This window comes from Colletes gigas, unplaced genomic scaffold (assembly GCF_013123115.1).
Source record: "Colletes gigas isolate AHSC1104 unplaced genomic scaffold, ASM1312311v1 Colletes_gigas_Sc00009, whole genome shotgun sequence".
Lineage (NCBI taxonomy): Eukaryota > Metazoa > Arthropoda > Insecta > Hymenoptera > Colletidae > Colletes > Colletes gigas.
Window position 1 is genome coordinate 9,909,341 of NW_025106638.1, and position 26,057 is coordinate 9,935,397.

General features: G+C 36.5%; 1 protein-coding gene across 4 annotated transcripts in view; it reads left to right on the plus strand.

Moving 5' to 3' along the window:
* LOC122397487 (CLIP-associating protein 1-A-like) overlaps positions 1-26,057 on the plus strand; it is a 91,025-nt gene that overhangs the window by 48,333 nt on the left and 16,635 nt on the right. Inside the window, exon 1 of one of the 4 annotated variants that reach the window (XM_043396659.1) lies at positions 25,627-25,980. The exons of the other annotated variants lie outside the window; for them this stretch is intronic. Within the exon in view, the coding sequence (XP_043252594.1) occupies positions 25,776-25,980 (205 nt within the window). The 5' untranslated portion in view covers positions 25,627-25,775. Of the gene's footprint in view, positions 1-25,626; positions 25,981-26,057 lie in introns of those variants that run through there. 4 annotated transcript variants of the gene reach the window in all.

Sequence of the window (26,057 nt, forward strand, 5' to 3'; positions counted from 1 at the left end):
ACCTGAGAGACACTCCTCCCATTGCATTCCCACTCAACGGTTGGCGCCTGGTCACCACGTGACCACGTTGGTTGCAGCCAACTGGCCAACCTGTGGCCTCAGGTAACCCCCGTGGCAAATACCCCATGTCCCAAGTTCACTCATCTCTTTGTCGACGGGTAACCGCTAAATTAAGCTAGAAAATACATAAAAAGCGTGTCACCATCGATTGCAATATTATTCTGTTCGCGTTCCTGTATCATGCTCCAACATCTGTTGGGCGCTATCACGTAACTGTAAATGTAGATAGATTTGCATTCGTGGAGACGCTTTTTGTATTTGTACGTGGGGAAATCCTCATGGAGGACCTGTGAGCCCAAGTATGGGAGGGCCTGCAGGTAGTGTGGGACTCTTAGAGGCTAAAACCCCACGGTGACCAACCTGAGGCACCTGGCGAGGGGCCAGGAACTCTAGTGAGTCGTCACAGAGTCCCCCGCCAGGTCTTTTCAGGCCCCCCCACCTGAGAGACACTCCTCCCATTGCATTCCCACTCAACGGTAGGCGCCTGGACACCACGTGACCACGTTGGTTGCAGCCAACTGGCCAACCTGTGGCCTCAGGTAACCCCCGTGGCAAATACCCCATGTCCCAAGTTCACTCACACTCACATATGCAATACATTGATACCAGTGTTTTGGTCCACGGGAGCTTTCGCCACCAGTCTTCTCAGGCTGATGACCCCATTCCCGCATCCCATCCCAAAAGTTGCCTCTATCCGCCATCTGGGGACGCGCCACACAGGGGTTCACCTGGGCTACCAAACGCATGCGTGGAGAGTGGTTCACCTAGCCCGTCGCCAGGGTGCGTGGCACTCGCGAAGCCCCACCTCTCGCTCTCCCTGCCCATACCGCTACAACAGCACACACGTGTTAGCTACAGCTTATGTTTAAGGGACGTCGAGGGCAATTAGCTCGACGATATTTCGTTTTCGAACGATTTATAATAGGAACTTAGCCCGAGAGGGATGGTTGCATGGACACAGTCCAGATGACTCGAAGTCGCACAGCTATCGAGCGTCATTTGCTTGTGGAAAGGGAACGTAGCTATGTTGGAAAAAGGCAACCCTGACGTTGTCTTGCTTTAACACTTTGACTGTGCACGTGACCCATATATGGGTCACAGAACTTTTAACAGTGGAACCAAAACAACGAATTCTCAACTTGAAATGTTAGAGAAAATCAATTTTAATAGGCTTCGTAAATTTTTGTTGAGATTTGAGTGTCAAAAGGTAGATTGCCTAGGTAGATTTATTGCATCAGAAAAAAGAAAAAAAAACGTAAGAGAGATGGTAGACCGGCAAACGGATAGTTTTTCTAAAACATCTATTTAGGCTCTAAACAGAGCGCCCTCTGCCGGCATGTCGACCGAACCAAAAACTATTTTTGATTCTTAAATACAACGATTTTAATGAGGTTAGAAAAGTAACTGTTACAACTTTTAAGTTGTGCGGTTTACAATTGCCTAAAATCAGAGTTTTTTGGTCTCGTTGACAATTTTAGGGTTTTAGATTGGCAGTCAACGTGTTAAAGAATAGAAACTCTGTTCCTTGAGGATCAAGGGCGCCCTCTGGTGAGAGGACTGAGGTTAGAAAAGTAACTGTTACAACTTTTAAGTTGTGCGGTTTACAATTGCCTAAAATCAGAGTTTTTTTGGTCTCGTTGACAATTTTAGGGTTTTAGATTGGCAGTCAACGTGTTAAAGAATAGAAACTCTGTTCCTTGAGGATCAAGGGCGCCCTCTGGTGAGAGGACTGAGGTTAGAAAAGTAACTGTTACAACTTTTAAGTTGTGCGGTTTACAATTGCCTAAAATCAGAGTTTCTTGGTCTCGTTGACAATTTTAGGGTTTTAGATTGGCAGTCAACGTGTTAAAGAATAGAAACTCTGTTCCTTGAGGATCAAGGGCGCCCTCTGGTGAGAGGACTGAGCTTGACCTGTTGGCACTTACCCCAGAACCGGGACTGAGTAGAATCGTTCTTGCAAAATATCTAACACACGATGAATATTTACCGAGGACCGCGTGTTCGTAAACGTGGAAAGAATATTTACTTGACCGCGGTAAGACACGGCCATTTTGAATTTAATTACGTCGCGCGCGCGGGCACGTTTTTTGCTCGACTTCTGGTTGAATCGTTTCTTTTTTTTTTACTGCGAGTATAAAAGTTATAAAAGTAAGGGTAACGCTTATTTAGCTTGAGAATGAATTTTTCTAGCATCGTAATGGTGAATCCCAAATATGTGGGTGACGTGGCAGTCAATGTGTTAATCTTATGCTTCTGAAAGCGTTGTTTCGCACTACAATTCACATTTCTAACAGTTATATCTGAAAAGTAAGGGGTAACGCTTATTTTCATGTGACGAATAGCTTATTGGATTCTCCGATGTTCTTGAGAGGGGGGTTTTGGAGTTGTGTCTGACTTGGACCGATTAAAACCCCACGATGACCTTCTTCAGGTTTGTTCGGGGGGGACCGTTCATAGTACAATTTGAAAATAGGCAACGCCTCAACATGAAAACCTGACGTATTGGTAAAAATATGAAATTGACAAGAGCGTTGATGTTATAAATAGTTATATTAGGTCTCGACAATTTTGAACATACTGTTCATCTTTATCGCTGTACCGTGAACTTTGATGGCGGAGCACCTACCTTTTTTAATTGCATATTTGAATGGCGTGAGGAGGGGGGTTCTTGAGTTGTGTCTGACTTGGACCGATTAAAACCCCACGATGACCTTCTTCAAGTTTGTTCGGGGAAACGTTCATAGTACAATTTGAAAATAGGCAACGCCTCAACATGAAAAACCTGACGTATTGGTAAAAATATGAAATTGACAAGAGCGTTGATGTTAGAAATAGTTATATTAGGTCTCGACAATTTTGAACATACTGTTCATCTTTATCGCTGTACCATGAACTTTGATGGCGGAGCACCTATCTTTTTTAATTGCATATTCGAATGACGCTAGTCTCAATTTAGAACACTGTTATGACTATTGCATAAAGTGTAATTTCCTCGAGCAAGGTGTACAATGAAAACGCTAATTCTCGTTATCTATTCTAAGATATTACATAATATTGCATACACCGATAGGGTACGGCGTGTCGTGCAATATCACCGGTGTATTGTTTCAAACGCTGTCTGTAATTCATACCGGTCCGAAGCCCCGTCCCGCTTCGAACGAACGGCCTTGTAACATTGTAAGACTGTCTGTTCGAATTTCGATTGCAAATATTGCGTGTCGCCGGGAACCGAATACTTCGCATGTCATTACCGAAGCCGACGAGATGAAAATAAGAGATAAAATCTGTTCGTCGATGCTCATAGACGGAAAAGATAGGAGAAATATGCCCGGTAAGACGGGGGATTCTCGATGACTCACGGATGCGCATGCGCATAATCAATTTTTGTCTCGTGGCAGAAAATACGTCGGTATGCGCCGTTTCTTATGTAACGATTAATCGAAAGAACCGTGAAATATTCCAAGCAAAGTAGTCTTGTTGACCAAACGAATTCTATTTAAGTTTTTTAGTTTCTGTTTCATAGATAACTGTAAAATTCTAAATCTGTTCTATCAGAATAATTTGGTAATAATTTAACAGTAAGCAAACATATAATGCAGAGAAAGAAAAGTGTTTTTTCGTGAGTCAATATGAAGTTAACTTCCCCTATTTTTGTGTACATAACCATTGCAACAATTTGAGGTTATGTTGGCATCACTGTTTGGTGATCTTGGGGAATCCCTGTGTTTTGTTTCCATGGCAAACCAACTAGGAGATACTATTTGTGTAATCTCGAACTGTTGAAGGGCGTTAAATAATAATCGAAATGCAGTAAAAACTACCTTTTTTTAAAGAAACAGTAAAAAAATATACAGATTTAGAACAAAGTTACTAAACTGAATATTTACCAAATAAAGTATACACAAGTTAATGGGTTGAATGAAACAAGCAGATACTTATTATTTCCGTAAAAAATCGATTTTTGTAGAGGAGACTATCCATTCTCGAAGTGAAAGTGTCTGCGTTCGACACGATTGCCCTAGTGTCCTGGTATGCGAAAAATCCGGTAGTATACAAGAACAGTACGGAACGATGCTCGCAAATCTTTCTTATTTCACACATCAAATTTGTGAACGATGTACAGTGGTTCCAAAACGCGAATTCAGTTAATAAAAAATTCTATTCACTAAAGGCGACTCATATTAATTTTTTTTAGAGTATTTATAAAATGGAAACTTCCTTAAATATTTGAATTATATCGAATTTTTTTAAAAATTATTTTTTCGCTTGTCTGCTATTGTAGAAATTTTTTTTTGGGAAAGTTGAATTTAAGGGTGCAAAAGTGGCTGGTTTGCCCTTTAAAGTGATCTCAAGTTTACAAAATGGAGAGACGTCGACCAGTAAATGCTATTCATAAAATCGACGCGGTAGATTTCTGTTTTTCTGTTATGATTTGAAATTTTTTAATTTTGTCGAAAAATCTCACACCTATTCGAATTTTTTACTCGAAAATGCGGAAGATTCCGGGGGTATGTCTATTCACCAAAAATTATTGTAATTAACCCCCACAATCGAAAATAATTTTTTTAGAACAATTTGAAATTTTTTAATTTTGTCGAATAATTTCACATTTTCTCGAATTTTTTTCTCGAAAGTGGGTAGGATTTCGGGGATAGGTCTATCCACCAAAAATGCTTGTAATTGCCCCCCGCGACTAAATATAATTTTTTTAGTACGATTTGGAATTTTTTAATTTTGTCGAAAAATTTCACATCTTCGCGAATTTTTTTCTCGAAAGTTGGTAGGATTTCGGGGATAGGTCTATCCACCAAAAATGCTTGTAATTGACCCCTGTAACTAAATATAATTTTCTTAGTATGATTTGAAATTTTTTTTTTGAAATCCTATTTTATCCTGCAATTTGCATATAAAGAATTTTTTCGTATGATCGATAGTTATCGAAATATCGCGACTGTCACACTTTAGCGTACCCTGCACGTTCGCTCAGAATTTTGTATTAAACTTCCAGCTTCTATTTTAAAGAAAACATACGTAGATATATATCTAAAGCTTCTTCACGACGTGCATACGCGATCTAATCGCGATTAGATCTTCCATGGGCTTGGCAGGAAGAATTACGTACGGCTCTCCGCTTGATTTCAGATATATTAATAGAACGCCAAATTACCGTGAAGAATTAACGACGATCTTCCGTGTAGCTACTTTTACGGTTTCCACGTTGAAAGTTGTTCGCAAGCGCCATCTTCGGCGATTCACTTTTGTTCCGATTGACTTTTCAACACCGATGGCCGCTGTCGCGTATACGTGACGTCGCCAACCAACGTTTATTATTTACGTATAGTCGGTATAATAAATACATCTGTTAACACTTCGACAATGTAATTGTTTTATCAACTTATTAAGTTTGTTCAGGTTTAAGTTTTATGTTATACAGGGTGTTCGACCACCCCTGGGAGAAATTTTAATGGGAGATTCTAGAGGCCAAAATAAGACGAAAATCAAGAATACCAATTCGTTGACCGAGGCTTCGTTATGAAGTTATCAACGTTTAAAGTTGCGCCTGTAAATAAGCAACCTGCGCAGAGCCGCGTGCGCGTCGATAGCGGGCGCGTGCGCAGCTGTTCATAGACCGTTTTACAGGCGGAACTCAAAACGTTAATAACTTTTTAACGAGGCATCAGACAACAAATTGGTACTCTTGATTTTCGTCTTATTTTGGCCTCTAGAATCTCCCATTAAAATTTCATCCGGTGTGGCCGAACACTCTGTATATGAGAGTTCAGGACTAAACTAATAACACCTAAACTATTCAATTTTCGACCTAAAGCCTCCAATACTTTTTTCAAGAGGATACAACGATGCATCGATTTATGAAAAAAGAAAAAGAAAATACAATTTTATTACAAAAATTAAGGGGATCTTAATTTTCTATTGAATAAAAAAATTCTAGGATTTTAGCTTAACAGAGGGCAAATACGAAAAATTCAAAAGTACATTTTTACCATTAAATTTCCGATTTGGATGCATAAATTTTTGTAAATTGTTTGAAGATAAAAAATGTGAAAGTAAAACAGTATCAAAATATATACAAAGCATTATTGTTGTATAATAATAATTAACAATTTATGTCTGCAATTGGTCATGAAAAATAATTTTTTTTATTATGTATTAAATAACTAAATGTCATCCTAATTATGTTGTGTTTCGTTTCATTTTAATCGGGAAGATATAAGAAAAACATATCGAAGAACTTTTGAAAAGTTACGTTAAAATAATAAATAAAAAATAAAATAGTTTTGTCATTGTATTAGTAATGTGGTTTATCAGATTACAATATTCGAACTACCCTCGATGATCGAACTCCCAAGATGGGGTGTGGGGCGTCCCCCTAGCGGCAGGAATGCAAAGTTTACATGAACATTAAAAATCTTTTTAACACGTAGAAAGACTTTGCAAACAAACACAAATATTTCAATATTGAACAAAGTTCACGATAAAACGAAACACGTTTCCATCGATTCCTCTTTCTCAAAGTTTCATTAAAATTGTTGGTATCTACATCATAGGCTATTTCTACATAGAAAATGTCAAGGCTAACAGTATTACATATCGGTAATAAGCGAAAGCTTCACGAATTTGAATTTAAAGACCGACTAGGACTAATTGTAAATCGAAAAGTAAATCAATTTTTATTTTTTTTTTTTTTTTTTTTTTTTTATAAATTTGGCTACGAAAGGGTCAAAAAATTTAATGCATTTTGAACTAAATTTTGATACTGCCGAAAATTTTTTAACAGCGTTGCTCTTTTATTTTTAAAACGGCATTTACCGAGTATATTTCCGTATTTGCAATTCGTTTCGTGAATTCTTTTCTCCGCGACCGTGGAATTGGCACATCGAATTCCCGGAGTATCCTTGTACGTGGTGCGTGTGACACGGAAAGGTTGAGCGAACACGGGGCAATGGAAAATTTGCATAAGGCTCGTTCTCGCTCTCTCTTTCCCTGTGACCTGCCACGGGGACCGTGTTTGTCAGAGGTTCACGTTGAATCGCGATTACACTATCCGATTTCTCTGTCGCTTAAAGGATTCCACAAGACCGTCGCGAAAATACACATTCGCGTCTGAACCGAATACACGGCCATTTTATGCCTTTGTTCGCCTCAACATGAAAATTTTCACTGCAAACTGTAAAATTAAGGAATTTTTCTCCACGATGAATTTTTCTCGCTGCTTTATACGATCACAACAAAAAAGACCATGTTTTTCTTTTATTATCAGCACGCATCACATTTGTTCAGCTCATGGAAAAATTTCTGGGAGAAATTTTAATGGGAGATTCTAGAGGCCAAAATAAGACGAAAATCAAGAATACCAATTTGTTGTCTGATGCTTCGTTAAAAAGTTATTAACGCTTTGAGTTCCGCCTGTAAAACGGTCTGTGAACAGCTGCGCACGCGCCCGCTACCGACGCGCACGCAGTTCTGCGCAGGTTGCCTATTTACAGGCGCAACTTTAAACGTTAATAACTTCATAACGAAGCCACTATCAACAAATTACTATTCTTGATTTTCGTCTTATTTTGGCCTCCAGAATCTCTCATTAAAATTTCTCCCAGGTGTGGCCCCTTAAGAAAAAACATTGTCTTTTATATTAATTTTGACACCTTAACATTTGATTTTTTCCGCATTCGGTTAATTCAACTGGCTTGAATGGTTTGTATATATTTTGATACTGTTTTACTTTCACATCTTTTATCTTCAAACATTTTTAAAAAATGTATGCATCCAAATCGGAAATTTAATGGTAAAAATGTACTTTTGAATTTTTCGTATTTGTCCTCTGTTAAGCTAAAATCCTAGAATTTTCTTATTCAATAGAAAATTAAGATCCCCTTAATTTTTGTAATAAAATTGTATTTTCTTTTTCTTTTTTTTTTCATAAATCGATGCATCGTTGTATACTCTTGAAAAAAGTATTAGAGGCTTTAGGTCGAAAATTGAATAGTTTAGGTGTTATTAGTTTAGTCCTGAACTCTCATATACAGAGTGTTCGGCCACACCGGATGAAATTTTAATGGGAGATTCCAGAGGCTAAAATAAGACGAAAATCAAGAATACCAATTTGTCGATTGAGACTTCGTTAAAGAGTTATTAACGTTTAAAGTTGCACCTGTGGAACGGCAATCTGTAAGCAACTGCGCACGCGTGGAAGGTTGCGCGGCAGGCCAGTGCGCGTGCGCAGCTGCTCATAGACCGTTTTACAGGCGCAACTTTAAACGTTAATAACTTCATAACGAAGCCACCATCAGCAAATTACTATTCTTGATTTTCGTCTTATTTTGGCCTCCAGAATCTCTCATTAAAATTTCTCCCAGGGGTGGCCCCTTAAGAAAAAACATTGTCTTTTATATTAATTTTGACACCTTAACATTTGATTTTTTCCGCATTCGGCTAATTCAACTGGCTTGAATGGTTTGTATATATTTTGATACTGTTTTACTTTCACATCTTTTATCTTCAAACATTTTTAAAAAATGTATGCATCCAAATCGGAAATTTAATGGTAAAAATGTACTTTTGAATTTTTCGTATTTGTCCTCTGTTAAGCTAAAATCCTGGAATTTTTTTATTCAATAGAAAATTAAGATCCCCTTAATTTTTGTAATAAAATTGTATTTTCTTTTTTTTTTTTCATAAATCGATGCATCGTTGTATACTCTTGAAAAAAGTATTAGAGGCTTTAGGTCGAAAATTGAATAGTTTAGGTGTTATTAGTTTAGTCCTGAACTCTCATATACAGAGTGTTCGGCCACACCGGATGAAATTTTAATGGGAGATTCTAGAGGCCAAAATAAGACGAAAATCAAGAATACCAATTTGTTGTCTGATGCTTCGTTAAAAAGTTATTAACGTTTTGAGTTCCGCCTGTAAAACGGTCTGTGAACAGCTGCGCGCGCGCCCGCTATCGACGCGCACGCAGTTCTGCGCAGGTTGCCTATTTACAGGCGCAACTTTAAACGTTAATAACTTCATAACGAAGCCACCATCAGCAAATTACTATTCTTGATTTTCGTCTTATTTTGGCCTCCAGAATCTCCCATTAAAATTTCTCCCTTAAGAAAAAACATTGTCTTTTATATTAATTTCGTTATTAAAATGTTGATTTTTTTTCGATTTTTATGCGTTTATTCAAGCACATTCATATCTTCCTCTATAAAACATGAGTATGTATATACTACATAAATAATTGCCCCAATTAAACAGGGACTCTTATGTAGAAAATAGAATATATTAATTTGAGGTTATGTTCAGGGTAATATCGAAAAAATACTATTGCGTTTAATGAAGTGTCGCGGAGTGTTTGAATCCCGTGTGGCTGTTTATACTCAGGTAGCACGTTATTCTTAACGAGATTCCTCTCGGAGGTAATATTTCTGCAACACCGGTTTCCCGCGACACAGAGAGATTATTCACCCTGTTCGTTCGCCGGTCGATCGAAATTAGCACCCACACCGTTCGCAGGTTGAACCCGCGTTGTTGTTCTCGCGCGACCTTACCCCGGGGACAGCCCGGGGACGCGTGCACTCACGCGCCATAGAAGTGAAAGGTATAGGGTGGCAACGCAGATTTATCTTCACCGTGTACGCTGTGAAGTTTGCGCTGGTGTGCATAATCGCATATTAAACACGGAATGGCGCGCAGATGCCCTTTTTATCCTCGAACGACTCTCGCTGACATTCCGCCGTTTAACCATTCGCTTGGCACATGGCAAAATGTCCAATCGCTGTGACAGTCGACTCTCTGCATCTTTCGATATTCCCATTAGTCGCGACAAACCAAGGAGCATACTGTTAAAGTTTGTAACAGAGATCGGGTTAATAGTTCGGGACACGAATTTGCATATTTCTAGTGTTTTTCTATACAGGATGTTCGGCCAACTTTGGGAAAAATTTTAATGGAAGATTCTAGAGGCCAAAATAAGACGAAAATCAAGAATACTAATTTGTTAATAGAGGCTTTGTTAAAACGTTGTTAACGTTTAAAGTTCCGCCAGTACGGAATTTTTTTCTAGAAAATGGGTACGATTTTGTTGGTAGGTCTATTCACCAAAAATTATTATAATTAACCCCCGGAGCCAAAAATAATTTTTTTTAAAACGATTTGAAATTTTTTCATTTCACCGAATTTGTCCACATTCCTGAATTTTTTTCTTGAAAATGCGTAGAATTTCGCGGGCATGTCTATTCACCAAAACTGATTGTAATTGACCTTCGTAACCAAAAATAATTTTTTTAAAACGATTTGAAATTTTTTAATTTTGTCGAAAAATTTGACATCTTCTCGAATTTTTTTCTCGAAAGTGGGTAGGATTTCGAGGATATGACCAATGACCAAAAATTATTGTAATTGACCCCTGTAACCAAAAATAATTTTTCCAGAACGATTTGAAATTTTTTAATTTAATTTTTTAATAACTTTGTAAGAAAGCCTCCATCAACAAATTAGTATTCTTGATTTTCGTATTATTTTACCCTCTAGAATCTCTCGTTACAATTTTTCCCAAGGGTTGCAACAAACTCACTTTACGAATGTTATCATTATATCCCAAATCCTTTCATTGTGTCACTATCCAGTCCCGTGCCAGTGACACAATGAAAGAGCGGGAAATGTAATTTAATCGTTACTTATCTCCCCTTGGCGCAAGGCTCGCCCTCGTTTTGAATACATTGAGTACTAGAGCTAGAATAATTAATAAGTAATTGCTCGTTGTTGCTATATATACAGGGTGTCCCATTTAAATTGAGGTTATGAAAAATTTTCTAGACACGCGATTAAAAACAAACAAGCTGGCACACATATTTACGTATTTCTAGCGAGGATTCAAACAACACTATTAGTGTTTTAATGTTGTAGGCGTTTTGAAGGTTATTTCAAGGTCATCTTTTTTCTTTATCGTAAACCTACATATTTGATTTCAAAATGTTCATGTTTTCTTCTGTACGCTATCACTATCCTCTTGCGTAAATTGTTTAACAATGTGATAAAATTTAATAATAATTACCCGATGGGCATATCATTCTTCATTAAAATTTGGTATTTTCAACTCTAAATCGTAATCAGTGATCCGAAAAATTCTCGAACAACAACTTTCATTTCGATATATTTAACAGAAATTTTTGTTTCGTATAAACTAAATTAAAACTAAAATTGCTCTCGTCAAAAACATTAATTTATTTGTTCATGCCTGAACTTCCAATTCAAGAACTCTTTTATCAAACAATTTCTACCGATTCTAACCTTTTCAATTCAATTTTCGTTGACCGTGGAAAATAACCTTTTAAAGATACGTAGATAGTTGCATCGAAATTATTCAAACGGAACCAATCAAGAAAGTTCCCAGTACGATCGAACTTGGGAACTTGGTAATTCAGAACGCGCCCAGAGGATTTCTCGTGTACGCTTTCTTGCGACGTTGGCAATATCAGTGTGCAGGGAGTGTATCGCACGCGCATGCGTTCTGTCGATCGTGCAAATCGAGTAAACCGTCCTAATGGAAGAATTGTAGAAAATATGAAGCATATGCTACTTCTAGGAACGTAGAAATGTTCACACGGTACTTATATAAATAAATACAACGCAGCTCGTGACGACCATGCAGCTACGTGAACGCCACGTGCTGAAAAGGTGGCGCCACTTGGTTGCGTGCTTATTGCCGCGCGAATATGAACTCCTCAATAAAAATAAGTGAGCCGTTTATTTCGAAAGTGGCCCAAGTCTTCAAATCGAGATATTCAAGGGTTTGCGTTTAAATGAATTTAAAAATATACGTATAGGATACTAATGAGTCATATTAAATAGGATTTTTGAGTCGTATAAAATAATTTCATAAGAATTTTATTGTATTGCATTACCTTCTTTAAAAATATTATATTTTATCGATGAACCATGAAATCCAGTGAAAATTAACAATAATTGAATATAATCTGAGATTAAATATTATAAATTGACTAAGTCATACTGCTTAAGTGAATCCAAGGGTGTTAAATTTACAGTTCCTATTAAAATAGTGGCAATTATGGCAAGAATGGAGTTAGGCCACTTTCAAAATTAATAACCAGATTCATTATAAAATTTGAAGGTGCCCCAAATTCGACATAATTTAAGATGCTTCAAATTGAAAGAAACAATACTGAATTTATTTTACATATCTTTAAAACACTTTGGAAACATAATTTATGCGATTCAAAATATTTTTTAACTACATAACGTAAGCAGCTTCGTAAAGCAATACATTTTGTTTGTTAAAATCTCCCCAACCCACAAAACTTCTCAAAAATATTCTTTCTTTCTATTTTGGCCTAATTTTTTGTGCAAGCATTCCGACAACGGCAATCTTTGTTTTCGAAAATTTTTTCAGCTACAATATTTCCGGTTTGAGTACAATTTTCCTGAATTCCGTTTAATCTTTCCCATGAAGACGAATATTGTTCTATAATTCTGTTTCTTTTTCCATATTTTTTGAAATCATTAGTTACTATTTCTTCTTCACTATTTGAAATGATTTCTAAAATTTAATATTAAATTTTAACTATTATATTAATTAAACGTACTTGGTTATTCAACCGACGCAATTGTTCAAAAGCTGAGGTTAACTTGCAAATAGTAATTAATTAAAATTATCTTCATCGCTGCTTTCCGACATTATCAATAGTAAATATCTTGGTTTGACCAGTTAGCTGTGATTGACGAGTATACTCGTCATGGAGAAGTGGCCAGGATTCTGTGTCATGACGAGTATACTCGTCATGGAGAAGGGGCAGAATTTTGTGTCATGACGAGTATACTCGTCATGGAGAAGGGGCAAGATTTTGTGTCATGACGAGTATACTCGTCATGGAGAAGTGGCAGGATTTTGTGTCATGACGAGTATACTCGTCATGGAAAAGGGGCAACATTTTGTGTCATGACGAGTATACTCGTCATGGAGAAGTAGCAAGATTTTGGGTCATGACGAGTCATGAAGAAGTGACAGAATTTTGTATCATGACGAGTATACTCGTCATGGAGAAATAGTAGGATTTTGTTTCATGACGAGTATACTCGTCATGGCGCAGTTGCAGGATTTTGTGTCATGACGAGTATACTCGTCATGGAGAAGGGGCAAGATTTTGTGTCATGACGAATATACTCGTCATGAAGAAGTAGCCAGGATTTTGTGTCATGACGAGTATATTCGTTATGGAGAAGTAGCAGGATTTTGTGTCATGACGAGTATACTCGTCATGGAGAAGTAGCCAGGATTTTCTGTCATGACGAGTATACTCGTCATGGAGATTGACAGGATTATGTGTCATGACGAGTATACTCGTCATGGAGAAGTGACAGGATTATGTTTCATGACGAGTCATGAAGAAGTGACAGAATTTTGTGTCATGACGAGTATACTCGTCATGGAGAAATAGTAGGATTTTGTTTCATGACGAGTATACTCGTCATGGCGCAGTTGCAGGATTCTGTGTCATGACGAGTATACTCGTCATGGAGAAATAGTAGGATTTTGTTTCATGACGAGTATACTCGTCATGGCGCAGTTGCAGGATTTTGTGTCATGACGAGTATATTCGTTATGGCGAAGTGGCAGGATTTTGTGTCATGACGAGTATACTCGTCATGGAGAAGTAGCCAGGATTTTCTGTCATGACGAGTATACTCGTCATGGAGATTGGCAGGATTATGTGTCATGACGAGTATACTCGTCATGGAGAAGTGACAGGATTATGTTTCATGACGAGTCACGAAGAAGTGACAGAATTTTGTGTCATGACGAGTATACTCGTCATGGAGAAATAGTAGGATTTTGTTTCATGACGAGTATACTCGTCATGGCGCAGTTGCAGGATTCTGTGTCATGACGAGTATACTCGTCATGGAGAAATAGTAGGATTTTGTTTCATGACGAGTATACTCGTCATGGCGCAGTTGCAGGATTTTGTGTCATGACGAGTATATTCGTTATGGCGAAGTGGCAGGATTTTGTGTCATGACGAGTATACTCGTCATGGAGAAGTAGCAAGATTTTGGGTCATGACGAGTCATGAAGAAGTGACAGAATTTTGTATCATGACGAGTATACTCGTCATGGAGAAATAGTAGGATTTTGTTTCATGACGAGTATACTCGTCATGGCGCAGTTGCAGGATTTTGTGTCATGACGAGTATACTCGTCATGGAGAAGGGGCAAGATTTTGTGTCATGACGAGTATACTCGTCATGGAGAAGTAGCCAGGATTTTGTGTCATGACGAGTATATTCGTTATGGAGAAGTAGCAGGATTTTGTGTCATGACGAGTATACTCGTCATGGAGAAGTAGCCAGGATTTTCTGTCATGACGAGTATACTCGTCATGGAGATTGACAGGATTATGTGTCATGACGAGTATACTCGTCATGGAGAAGTGACAGGATTATGTTTCATGACGAGTCATGAAGAAGTGACAGAATTTTGTGTCATGACGAGTATACTCGTCATGGAGAAATAGTAGGATTTTGTTTCATGACGAGTATACTCGTCATGGCGCAGTGGCAGGATTTTGTGTCATGACGAGTATACTCGTCATGGAGAAGGGGCAAAATTTTGTGTCATGACGAGTATACTCGTCATGGAGAAGTGGCAGGATTTTATGTCATGACGAGTATACTCGTCATGAAGAAGTAGCCAGGATTTTGTGTCATGACGAGTATACTCGTCACGGAAAAGTAGCCAGTATTTTGTGTCATGACGAGTATATTCGTCATGCAGAAGTAGCCAGGATTTTGTGTCATGACGAGTTTACTCGTCGTGAAGAAGTGACAGAATTTCGTGTCATGACGAGTATACTCGTCATGAAGAAGTAGCCATGACGAGTATACTCGTCATGCGTGAAAAACAGTGACCATTGGCTATTTAAATTGTAATTTTTGTAAAAAAAAAAAACTTATTCTCCAATTTCAATTTCCGATTTTCGCGCTACATATAGATGCGCACTCTCAAAAGGGGGCACCACAGCTAACTGGTTAAGTGTAAATGGGGTTAGGTCACTTTCAAAATAAACGGTTCAATTATTGAACTGACTCTGAAAACATGCGTCAAGAATTATCATTTTTGCTCGGAATTTGATCAACCTGAAATGCTTTACTGATAAATAACATGAAGTTGTACGTGTAACCATGGTAACCAGAGAAAAATTGAAAAATGGGGTTATGCCACTTTCAAAATAAACGACTCAAGTATTTGTCCCGACCATCGAGCCACGCAACGGCTTTGCTGAACGATAAAAAGCTGTGTGCGTGATGATACGCTTGCAAGGTGTTGCGCGTCGTATTACGTAACGACGGGGGTTACTATTATCGCCATCGATGCTCGAAGCGCGTGGGCGATTCCCTCTTTGAACAACGCTTAACGTGGAAACGTCGTTCGCGTTTCCCTTTTTCTCTTCGCCGAGCTCCTTTCATCGTCGCCGCGCCGTGCAGAAAAACGACGAGAATCGCATAAATACACAAGAGACGAGGTCTCTCGATATCCAGGCTCCGTCGATAAGAAATCAGAAGCGGCATATCTCGTTGATCGTTAAAGAACAATAAATAACCGTCACTTTCACCCAATGAATATGCCGCGTACGATTTCCTGAGGGAATTCCCGTAACTCGTTTACTATTCCGTAATGGTCTTCCGCGGTTCGTACTGAATTTTTCACTTGAGTTTGTTCTCCTGGCCAAAGTTGGTTATTATTATATTTATGTGACAAGCTTGTATACAATCACAAAGGGATGATACGATGAACTTTGTTGAAATGTGATTTATCCACACAACTATCGCAGAATGTTGCAACTTTTACAGTATAGTTCCATGTCGATTCAAAATCTAAATTTTTAACATTTTTTTTTTTCGTAACAAATTTTACAACGTCTTCTTATCGAATTAAAGTTGCCCTCCTTTTTTTTAATTTCGCGACGATTTCTTCTTGGTCCAATAGGTAGAGAATTATTATTATTATTACAAGACATCAGATTCATGATTTTTTTCGAAATTCGAGGCTTGTTGTGTTTTGATTTGTAAAACTGTTATATAGAGGATGTTTTGGAAAAATTTTTAATGCGAGATTCTGGAGGCCAAAATAACACGAAAATCAAGAATACCAATTTGTTAATTGAGGCTTCGTTAAAAAGTTATTAACAAAATCAAATTAAAAAATTTCAAATCATTCTGAAAAAATTATTTTTGCTTGCGGGGCTCAATTACAATCATTTTTGGTCATTGGACATACCCTCGAAATCCTACCCACTTTCGAGAAAAAAAATTCAAGAAGTCAAATTTTTCGACAAAATTAAAAAATTACAAAACGTTCTAAAAAAATTCTTTTTGGTTGCTATGGTCATTTATAATCATTTTTGGTGAATAGACATAATACGAACGTGTCCGTCAATTTCAGTCACGTATCACTTCAGTTAAAAAATATTCATCTCAGAAATGTCGGCTGTCGTGTTGTCTGAAACGTAAGACGTCTGAACTGATCCGTGACGCTATATACAAACATTCGTATCACATTACGTACAACAAGCGACCTTAAAACTATGCTGAATAAAAGGGAGTCTGCAACAGAAACGGACGTCTAGGATAAATTGTGAAAATTCTATCCGCATTACCAAGGGGATCTCCCTTAGAAGTAGTCAAAGGATAAATGTAACATGTCACTCGAGGCTCAACTGCTTGCTGTTAATGAAAATATTATTATCATCGTGGCGCTGTTTCGCTGGTAGCAGGAAATCGAGAAAGATCGTAGGCGGGTTAAAAAGGAAAGGAGAGGGGAGATTTTCTAGCAGGAAATTCTAGAGGCCAAAATAAGACGAAAATCAAGAATACAAATTTGTTGTCTGATGCTTCGTTAAAAAGTTATTAACGTTTTGAGTTCCGCCTGTAAAACGGTCTATGAACAGCTGCGCACGCGCACTGGCCTGCCGCGCAACCTTCCACGCGTGCGCAGTTGCTTACAGATTGCCGTTCCACAGGCGCAACTTTAAACGTTAATATCTCTTTAACGAAGTCTCAATCGACAAATTGGTATTCTTGATTTTCGTCTTATTTTAGCCTCTGGAATCTCCCATTAAAATTTCATCCGGTGTGGCCGAACACTCTGTATATGAGAGTTCAGGACTAAACTAATAACACCTAAACTATTCAATTTTCGACCTAAAGCCTCTAATACTTTTTTCAAGAGTATACAACGATGCATCGATTTATGAAGAAAATACAATTTTATTACAAAAATTAAGGGGATCTTAATTTTCTATTGAATAAAAAAATTCTAGGATTTTAGCTTAACAGAGGGCAAATACGAAAAATTCAAAAGTACATTTTTACCATTAAATTTCCGATTTGGATGCATACATTTTTTTTAAAATGTTTGAAGATAAAAAATGTGAAAGTAAAACAGTATCAAAATATATACAAAGCATTCAAGCCAGTTGAATTAACCGAATGCGGAAAAAAATCAAATGTTAAGGTGTTAAAATTAATATAAAAGACAATGTTTTTTCTTAAGGGGCCACCCCTGGGAGAAATTTTAATGGGAGATTCTGGAGGCCAAAATAAGACGAAAATCAAGAATAGTAATTTGTTGATGGTGGCTTCGTTATGAAGTTATTAACGTTTTGAGTTCCGCCTGTAAAACGGTCTATGAGCAGCTGCGCACGCGCACTGGCCTGCCGCGCAACCTTCCACGCGTGCGCAGTTGCTTACAGATTGCCGTTCCACAGGCGCAACTTTAAACGTTAATATCTCTTTAACGAAGTCTCAATCGACAAATTGGTATTCTTGATTTTCGTCTTATTTTAGCCTCTGGAATCTCCCATTAAAATTTCATCCGGTGTGGCCGAACACTCTGTATATGAGAGTTCAGGACTAAACTAATAACACCTAAACTATTCAATTTTCGACCTAAAGCCTCTAATACTTTTTTCAAGAGTATACAACGATGCATCGATTTATGAAGAAAATACAATTTTATTACAAAAATTAAGGGGATCTTAATTTTCTATTGAATAAAAAAATTCTAGGATTTTAGCTTAACAGAGGACAAATACGAAAAATTCAAAAGTACATTTTTACCATTAAATTTCCGATTTGGATGCATACATTTTTTTTAAAATGTTTGAAGATAAAAAATGTGAAAGTAAAACAGTATCAAAATATATACAAAGCATTCAAGCCAGTTGAATTAACCGAATGCGGAAAAAATCAAATGTTAAGGTGTCAAAATTAATATAAAAGACAATGTTTTTTCTTAAGGGGCCATCCCTGGGAGAAATTTTAATGGGAGATTCTGGAGGCCAAAATAAGACGAAAATCAAGAATAGTAATTTGTTGATGGTGGCTTCGTTATGAAGTTATTAACGTTTAAAGTTGCGCCTGTAAAACGGTCTATGAACAGCTGCGCACGCGCACTGGCCTGCCGCGCAACCTTCCACGCGTGCGCAGTTGCTTAGATTGCCGTTCCACAGGTGCAACTTTAAACGTTAATAACTCTTTAACGAAGTCTCAATCGACAAATTGGTATTCTTGATTTTCGTCTTATTTTAGCCTCTGGAATCTCCCATTAAAATTTCATCCGGTGTGGCCGAACACTCTGTATATGAGAGTTCAGGACTAAACTAATAACACCTAAACTATTCAATTTTCGACCTAAAGCCTCTAATACTTTTTTCAAGAGGATACAACGATGCATCGATTTATGAGAAAATACAATTTTATTACAAAAATTAAGGGGATCTTAATTTTCTATTGAATAAAAAAATTCTAGGATTTTAGCTTAACAGAGGGCAAATACGAAAAATTCGAAAGTACATTTTTACCATTAAATTTCCGATTTGGATGCATACATTTTTTTTAAAATGTTTGAAGATAAAAAATGTGAAAGTAAAACAGTATCAAAATATATACAAAGCATTCAAGCCAGTTGAATTAACCGAATGCGGAAAAAAATCAAATGTTAAGGTGTCAAAATTAATATAAAAGACAATGTTTTTTCTTAAGGGGCCACCCCTGGGAGAAATTTTAATGGGAGATTCTGGAGGCCAAAATAAGACGAAAATCAAGAATAGTAATTTGTTGATGGTGGCTTCGTTATGAAGTTATTAACGTTTAAAGTTGCGCCTGTAAAACGGTCTATGAACAGCTGCGCACGCGCCCGCTATCGACGCGCACGCGGCTCTGCGCAGGTTGCTTATTTACAGGCGCAACTTTAAACGTTGATAACTTCATAACGAAGCCTCAGTCAACAAATTGGTATTCTTGATTTTCGTCTTATTTTGGCCTCTAGAATCTCCCATTAAAATTTTTCCCAAGGGTTGGCCAAACACCCTGTATATCAAAGAAATTAATGTTTATTCATTTATGGCGAGAATTTTGTAAAGAATTTTCTAATAGTCGCCTAATACGTGGTATCTAGTATAGGAAATAAAATTAATTTAGATTCTGTAATCTTCAGTCCGTGATCGATATGTGTTCGTTGTGATCGGTCCCTCGGTTTGGCCCCCCAATCAGGGGCACCGATAGGGGAAGGTCCCCCTTCCTTCTGTTCTCGCGTGAGCAGCGGTTGCCGAGAGAGTTTGTAGAGTAAACGAGAGTCACCATTTAGGAACGTGTGAGACGCGTGTCTCTTGATGCTAGACGTTTATAAGTTTTACCGGATACATCGAATATATCTAGAATCGTAACAGCCGGTGGTCGGTAGTGATCTTGATCTTTTTTTTTTTTTTTTTCTGTGTCACGGGGCCGGGCACGATCACGGGAGAGTGACGCGTTCCAAGTGTATACATACCGTGCCTCGCTACCCGTTCACGGACAATGGGCAAGGACGATCGTTTCAGTTTCTCCTGGCACGTTATTTGTTTACCTGATCGGACACAGCTGTATCGAAATACGACGACGTCACCAACGACATCTCTACGGCGTTGTTTCCACCTCGACGGTTAATTCGTTTCTGGAATAATCCCCCGTGTCAGTTACACGTCCGAACGTTCGAACGAGCGAATGATCCTCCCGACGGATTCCCGTGGCAAATTGTTTCGCGTTAATATTCCAGAAATGCTAACAAAATTAGTCGGTGAAACTAACCGCGAATAGGTAAACGCATTTTGTACACGTTGTAACAACAGATCGGCGTTATTTTTCGTTGTTTTAACGTACGCGATTCGTGGAAATAAAATGAAGCAAATAAGACGAGAACGTTGTGTCCCTGCGCGGAGTCATCGTGACTAAAGTGCTTCGAGAATGAAACGCGAAGAGATTCTGTTCCGCTGTTGGCTGCGTCCGTGTAAACGCGTCTGTTCGATTCGGTTCGACCGAATGTAACGCAAGAAAATAATCAAATTGTCAGCGTAGTCGCGTGAAACGAGTGTACATAATTTTGTCGCGATGACAAGTTTACAGCGTAACGTTGCCGCGAGGTCTGGAAAAAAGTTCGGAAAATACGTTGATAAAAATAATAACTGTTTTGAATTATTAATGCACTTTCTAGCGCGCACGGTAAACGTATAAATTTCACTTTCGTCGATATATGTTCCGGGAAGATTTTCTTTCTTGATAGTTGGGCTTTTCTAACGAGAAATATATCGAAGATGTTGATTCATGTTGCATTGTAAACGAAGGCTTTGTAATACACGCATATACGCGGTAATGAATTACGCGTAAATGCCGTACGCGGTATTTGTGACGCAATGATCCTTGAAAATGTATTTTATTCTTAATATCCCGTTGTTTCGTTATATCTTACAAAAAAAAAAACATGTAAAACAGAAAGACGGATATCGAAGTTTCTCTGTGGATCCTAACCTTGCACTATTTCGTATTACGCGTATTAAAATATTGGTTATTTGCTTCTTAGGAAACTAATTCTTCAGTTTGTTTCTAAAGTTGCTTAATGGGACTATAAATTGAGAACTCGAAACGTTAGTTGTATGAAAATTATTTGCTCTCGTTGACTAAATTAGGAAAGCATAAGTTCTTGTTGTACATTATTAGTTCCTATTCTAATTTCAAGCGAAAGTGGGAAAAATTTTAATGGATGATTCTAGAGACCAAAATAAGACAAAAATCAAGAATACTAATTCGTTGATGGAGGCTTCGTTAAAAAGTTATTAACGTTTAAAGTTCCGCCCTTACGGAATTTTTTTCTTGCAAATGCGCGGGATTTCGGGGTTATGTCTAATGACCAAAACTGATTGTAATTGACACCCAAAGCCAAATATAATTTTTCCAGAAACATTTGAAATTTTTTACTTTCGTCGAAAAAAGGCACCATCGATTTTTCTTAAAAATTCGTTTTTGATTTTTATTAATTTTGTTTGACGCCCTATAGAAAAGTTGTCTAATACTTTTTTGTTGATAACTATGAGCTTCACTTCAGAAAAAAGTTTCATTCAAATATCTTTACTATTGTAGTAGTTATGGCCACTTGAAAATTGGACCATTTTTATGAATTTTAAGAATTTTTTTCTCAAAAGTGAGTAGGATTTCGGGGGTACGTGTAATGACGAAAAATGATTACAATCGACCCCTGCAACCGAAAATAATTTTTCGAGAACAATTTGAAATCTTTCGTCAAAAATTTGGTCGATTTTTCTTAAAAATTCGTTTCTCATTTTTATTAATTTTGTATGACGCCCTATAGAAAAGTTGTCTAATACTTTTTTGTTGATAACTATGAGCTTCACTTCAGAAAAAAGTTTCATTCAAATATCTTTACTATTGTAGTAGTTATGGCTAATTGAAAATTGGACCATTTTTATGAATTTTAAGAATTTTTTTCTCAAAAGTGAGTAGGATTTCGGGGGTACGTGTAATGACGAAAAATGATTACAATCGACCCCTGCAACCGAAAATAATTTTTCGAGAACAATTTGAAATCTTTCGTCAAAAATTTGGTCGATTTTTCTTAAAAGTTCGTTTTTTATTTTTATTAATTTTGTTTAACGTCCTACAGAAAAGTTGTCTAATACTTTTTTGTAGATAACTATGAGCTTCACTTCAGAAAAAAGTTTCATTCAAATATCTTTACTATTGTAGTAGTTATGGCTAATTGAAAATTGGACCATTTTTATGAATTTTAAGAATTTTTTTCTCAAAAGTGAGTAGGATTTCGGGGGTATGTGTAATGACGAAAAATGATTACAATCGACCCCTGCAACCGAAAATAATTTTTCGAGAACAATTTGAAATCTTTCGTCAAAAATTTGGTCGATTTTTCTTAAAAATTCGTTTCTCATTTTTAATAATTTTGTTTGACGCCCTATAGAAAAGTTGTCTAATACTTTTTTGTTGATAACTATGAGCTTCACTTCAGAAAAAAGTTTCATTCAAATATCTTTACTATTGTAGTAGTTATGGCTAATTGAAAATTGGACCATTTTTATGAATTTTAAGAATTTTTTTCTCAAAAGTGAGTAGGATTTCGGGGGTATGTGTAATGACGAAAAATGATTACAATCGACACCTGCAACCGAAAATAATTTTTCGAAAACAATTTGAAATCTTTCGTCAAAAATTTGGTCGATTTTTCTTAAAAATTCGTTTCTCATTTTTAATAATTTTGTTTGACGCCCTATAGAAAAGTTGTCTAATACTTTTTTATAGATAACTATGAGCTTCACTTCAGAAAAAAGTTTCATTCAAATATCTTTACTATTGTAGTAGTTATGGCCACTTGAAAATTGGACCATTTTTATGAATTTTAAGAATTTTTTTCTCAAAAGTGAGTAGGATTTCGGGGGTACGTGTAATGACGAAAAATGATTACAATCGACCCCTGCAACCGAAAATAATTTTTCGAGAACAATTTGAAATCTTTCGTCAAAAATTTGGTCGATTTTTCTTAAAAATTCGTTTCTCATTTTTATTAATTTTGTTTGACGCCCTATAGAAAAGTTGTCTAATACTTTTTTGTAGATAACTATGAGCTTCACTTCAGAAAAAAGTTCCATTCAAATATCTTTACTATTGTAGTAGTTATGGCTAATTGAAAATTGGACCATTTTTATGAATTTTAAGAATTTTTTTCTCAAAAGTGAGTAGGATTTCGGGGGTACGTGTAATGACGAAAAATAATTATAATCGACCCCTGCAACCGAAAATAATTTTTCGAGAACAATTTGAAATCTTTCGTCAAAAATTTGGTCGATTTTTCTTAAAAATTCGTTTCTCATTTTTATTAATTTTGTTTAACGTCCTACAGAAAAGTTGTCTAATACTTTTTTATAGATAACTATGAGCTTCACTTCAGAAAAAAGTTTCATTCAAATATCTTTACTATTGTAGTAGTTATGGCCACTTGAAAATTGGACCATTTTTATGAATTTTAAGAATTTTTTTCTCAAAAGTGAGTAGGATTTCGGGGGTACGTGTAATGACGAAAAATGATTACAATCGACCCCTGCAACCGAAAATAATTTTTCGAGAACAATTTGAAATCTTTCGTCAAAAATTTGGTCGATTTTTCTTAAAAATTCGTTTCTCATTTTTAATAATATTGTTTAACGCCCTATTGAAAATTTGTCTAATACTTTTTCATAGATACCCACGAGCTCTACTTCAGAAAAAAGTTTCATTCAAATATATTCACTAATGTACTAGTTATGAACGTTTGAAAATCGGAACCTTTTTTATGGGGTTTTTCTCATTTTGCGGGGTGAAGGAACAACTTTTCGAATATTTTTGGAACTTCTACATATTCTCCACTAAAATACGCGCAGTTTGCATTTCGAAACATTAAAATCGTCCAATCCGTTCAGGAGTTATGATGTTTTAAAGATACACGTGAAATTTCGGGGCAACATTTCTAACCTCAAATTAGATTTTCGATAAGGAATTTTTTTTCTCGAAAATGGTTTGGATTTCGGGGGTATATCTATCCACCAAAAGTGATTGTAATTGGCTTCTGCGACCGAAAATAATTTTTCCAAAGCGATTTGAAATTTTTTTTTCGCCAAAAAATTTAGGCATCTGCCTCCTGTCGATTTTTCTTAAAAACTAGTTTTTCATGTTTAGTAATTTTTCTGCGTCAAAAAACGCGTTGTTTGCATTTTGAAACTTTAAAATCCTCCGATCCGTTCAAAAGTTATGACATTTTAAAGATTAGCATGAAATTTCGGGGAACCATTTCAGGCCTCGGATTATATTTTCGGTAAAGAATTTTTTTCTCGAAAATGCGTAGGATTTCGAGGTTACGCGTAACGACCAAAAATGATTGTAATCGACCCTTGCAACCGAAAATAATTTTTTTAGAACGATTTGAGAAATTTCTATTTCGCCGAAAAATTTCATCCATTTTCGAATTTTATTCTCGAAAATGCGTAGGATTTCGAGGTTATGCGTAACGACCAAAAATTATTGTAATCGACCCATGCAACCGAAAATAATTTTTTTAGAACGATTTGAGAAATTTCTTCGCCGAAAAATTTCATCCATTTTCGAATTTTGTTCTCGAAAATGCGTAGGATTTCGAGGTTATGCGTAACGACCAAAAATGATTGTAATCGACCCTTGAAACCGAAAATAATTTTTTTAGAACGATTTGAGAAATTTCTATTTCGCCGAAAAATTTCATCCATTTTCGAATTTTGTTCTCGAAAATGCGTAGGATTTCGAGGTTACGCGTAACGACCAAAAATTATTGTAATCGCCCCTTGCAACCGGAAATAATTTTTTCAGAATTATATAAAATAGTTTAATTTTATTTTTTAATAACTTTTCAACGAAGTCAAGAAATTGATATTTTTTTATTTTCGTCTTATTGTGTCGTGTAAAATTCTCGTATAACGTGTGAAAATAACTCTCTCGTGTCTCATTGCCGTGGTTATTACGAATGATATCACAAATGCAAATCTACCTTCTCACCTTCTCACCTCAGCACATTCAACCCGTACTTTACGTTCTTTAGCGTTTGATCAGTAACAATCATTCAATGTTTTATACGTTCTATCAATTATCATTGCATTTGCATTTCTGATTTTACGTAATGCATGATAATTAATACAGTAAATGGAAAACGTCTTGAATATCTCGGATAGCGTATAATTCTGAAGCTGTTGACGTCCTTCAGGTCGGTTTTCATGTTAATTCGTGTCACATTTTAAGTTGATTAAACTTTACACCAACTAAGAAAAAAAAATGCATATAGCATTCAAATTCCAGTACAAACTATTGTACTAGAAGGTTCTTTTAATACTGTTTAAAACTTTATGACTAATAAATCATTTTCATCGACGCATGCTTTTGTCGATTACCAGAATTTGTTCTATACGGAACATTTGAAATATGCGGTGCAAGAAGTATTAATTTTCGTTGAAAAAATAAATTGAAACTGTCGTGTAAGCCTTCGTTTTCAAAACAAATCAATTTTGACAAAATTGATATCGTGTGTGTATTAGTTTTTCTTGCGAGTCTTGCGCATCGTCTTCCTTTTCTTCGTAGAAAATATTTTGTTCGTTCGAATTCGTTTATCGGTGTGTGTCATCTTTAATTAGCGATTCATTTTTAAGGATGCAAGAAGATGATTGCGTTAACTTGCAATGCTACAATGAGGACTTCTCGCACAGTGTTTCTTTAAATCATGTCGTACGCAACGTAAAAGATTATTCAGAAACTGTTATTCGCTGTGCGGCGTTAAATCTTTCCTTTATAAAATGAATGATACCGGTACACTGCTGTCGAGTAGCCATCGCTGCTTGCGCAGAGGATTAAAAAAATATCCTAGTATCGATAACAAAATATGGGACTCGAGTAGTAATTGGATTCTTCAATGGGATAATATTATGAAGCACCCAGGTGCTAGAGCGAGAGGATGCCATTGTGACATTCATAAACCACCGTGGCAATATCCAAACTTAGGTACACAGTTAAAAAAATAATTAAATTACTGCGAAAATGTACTCTACGAGTTAATTACCTTTTAGGTGAAAATAGTT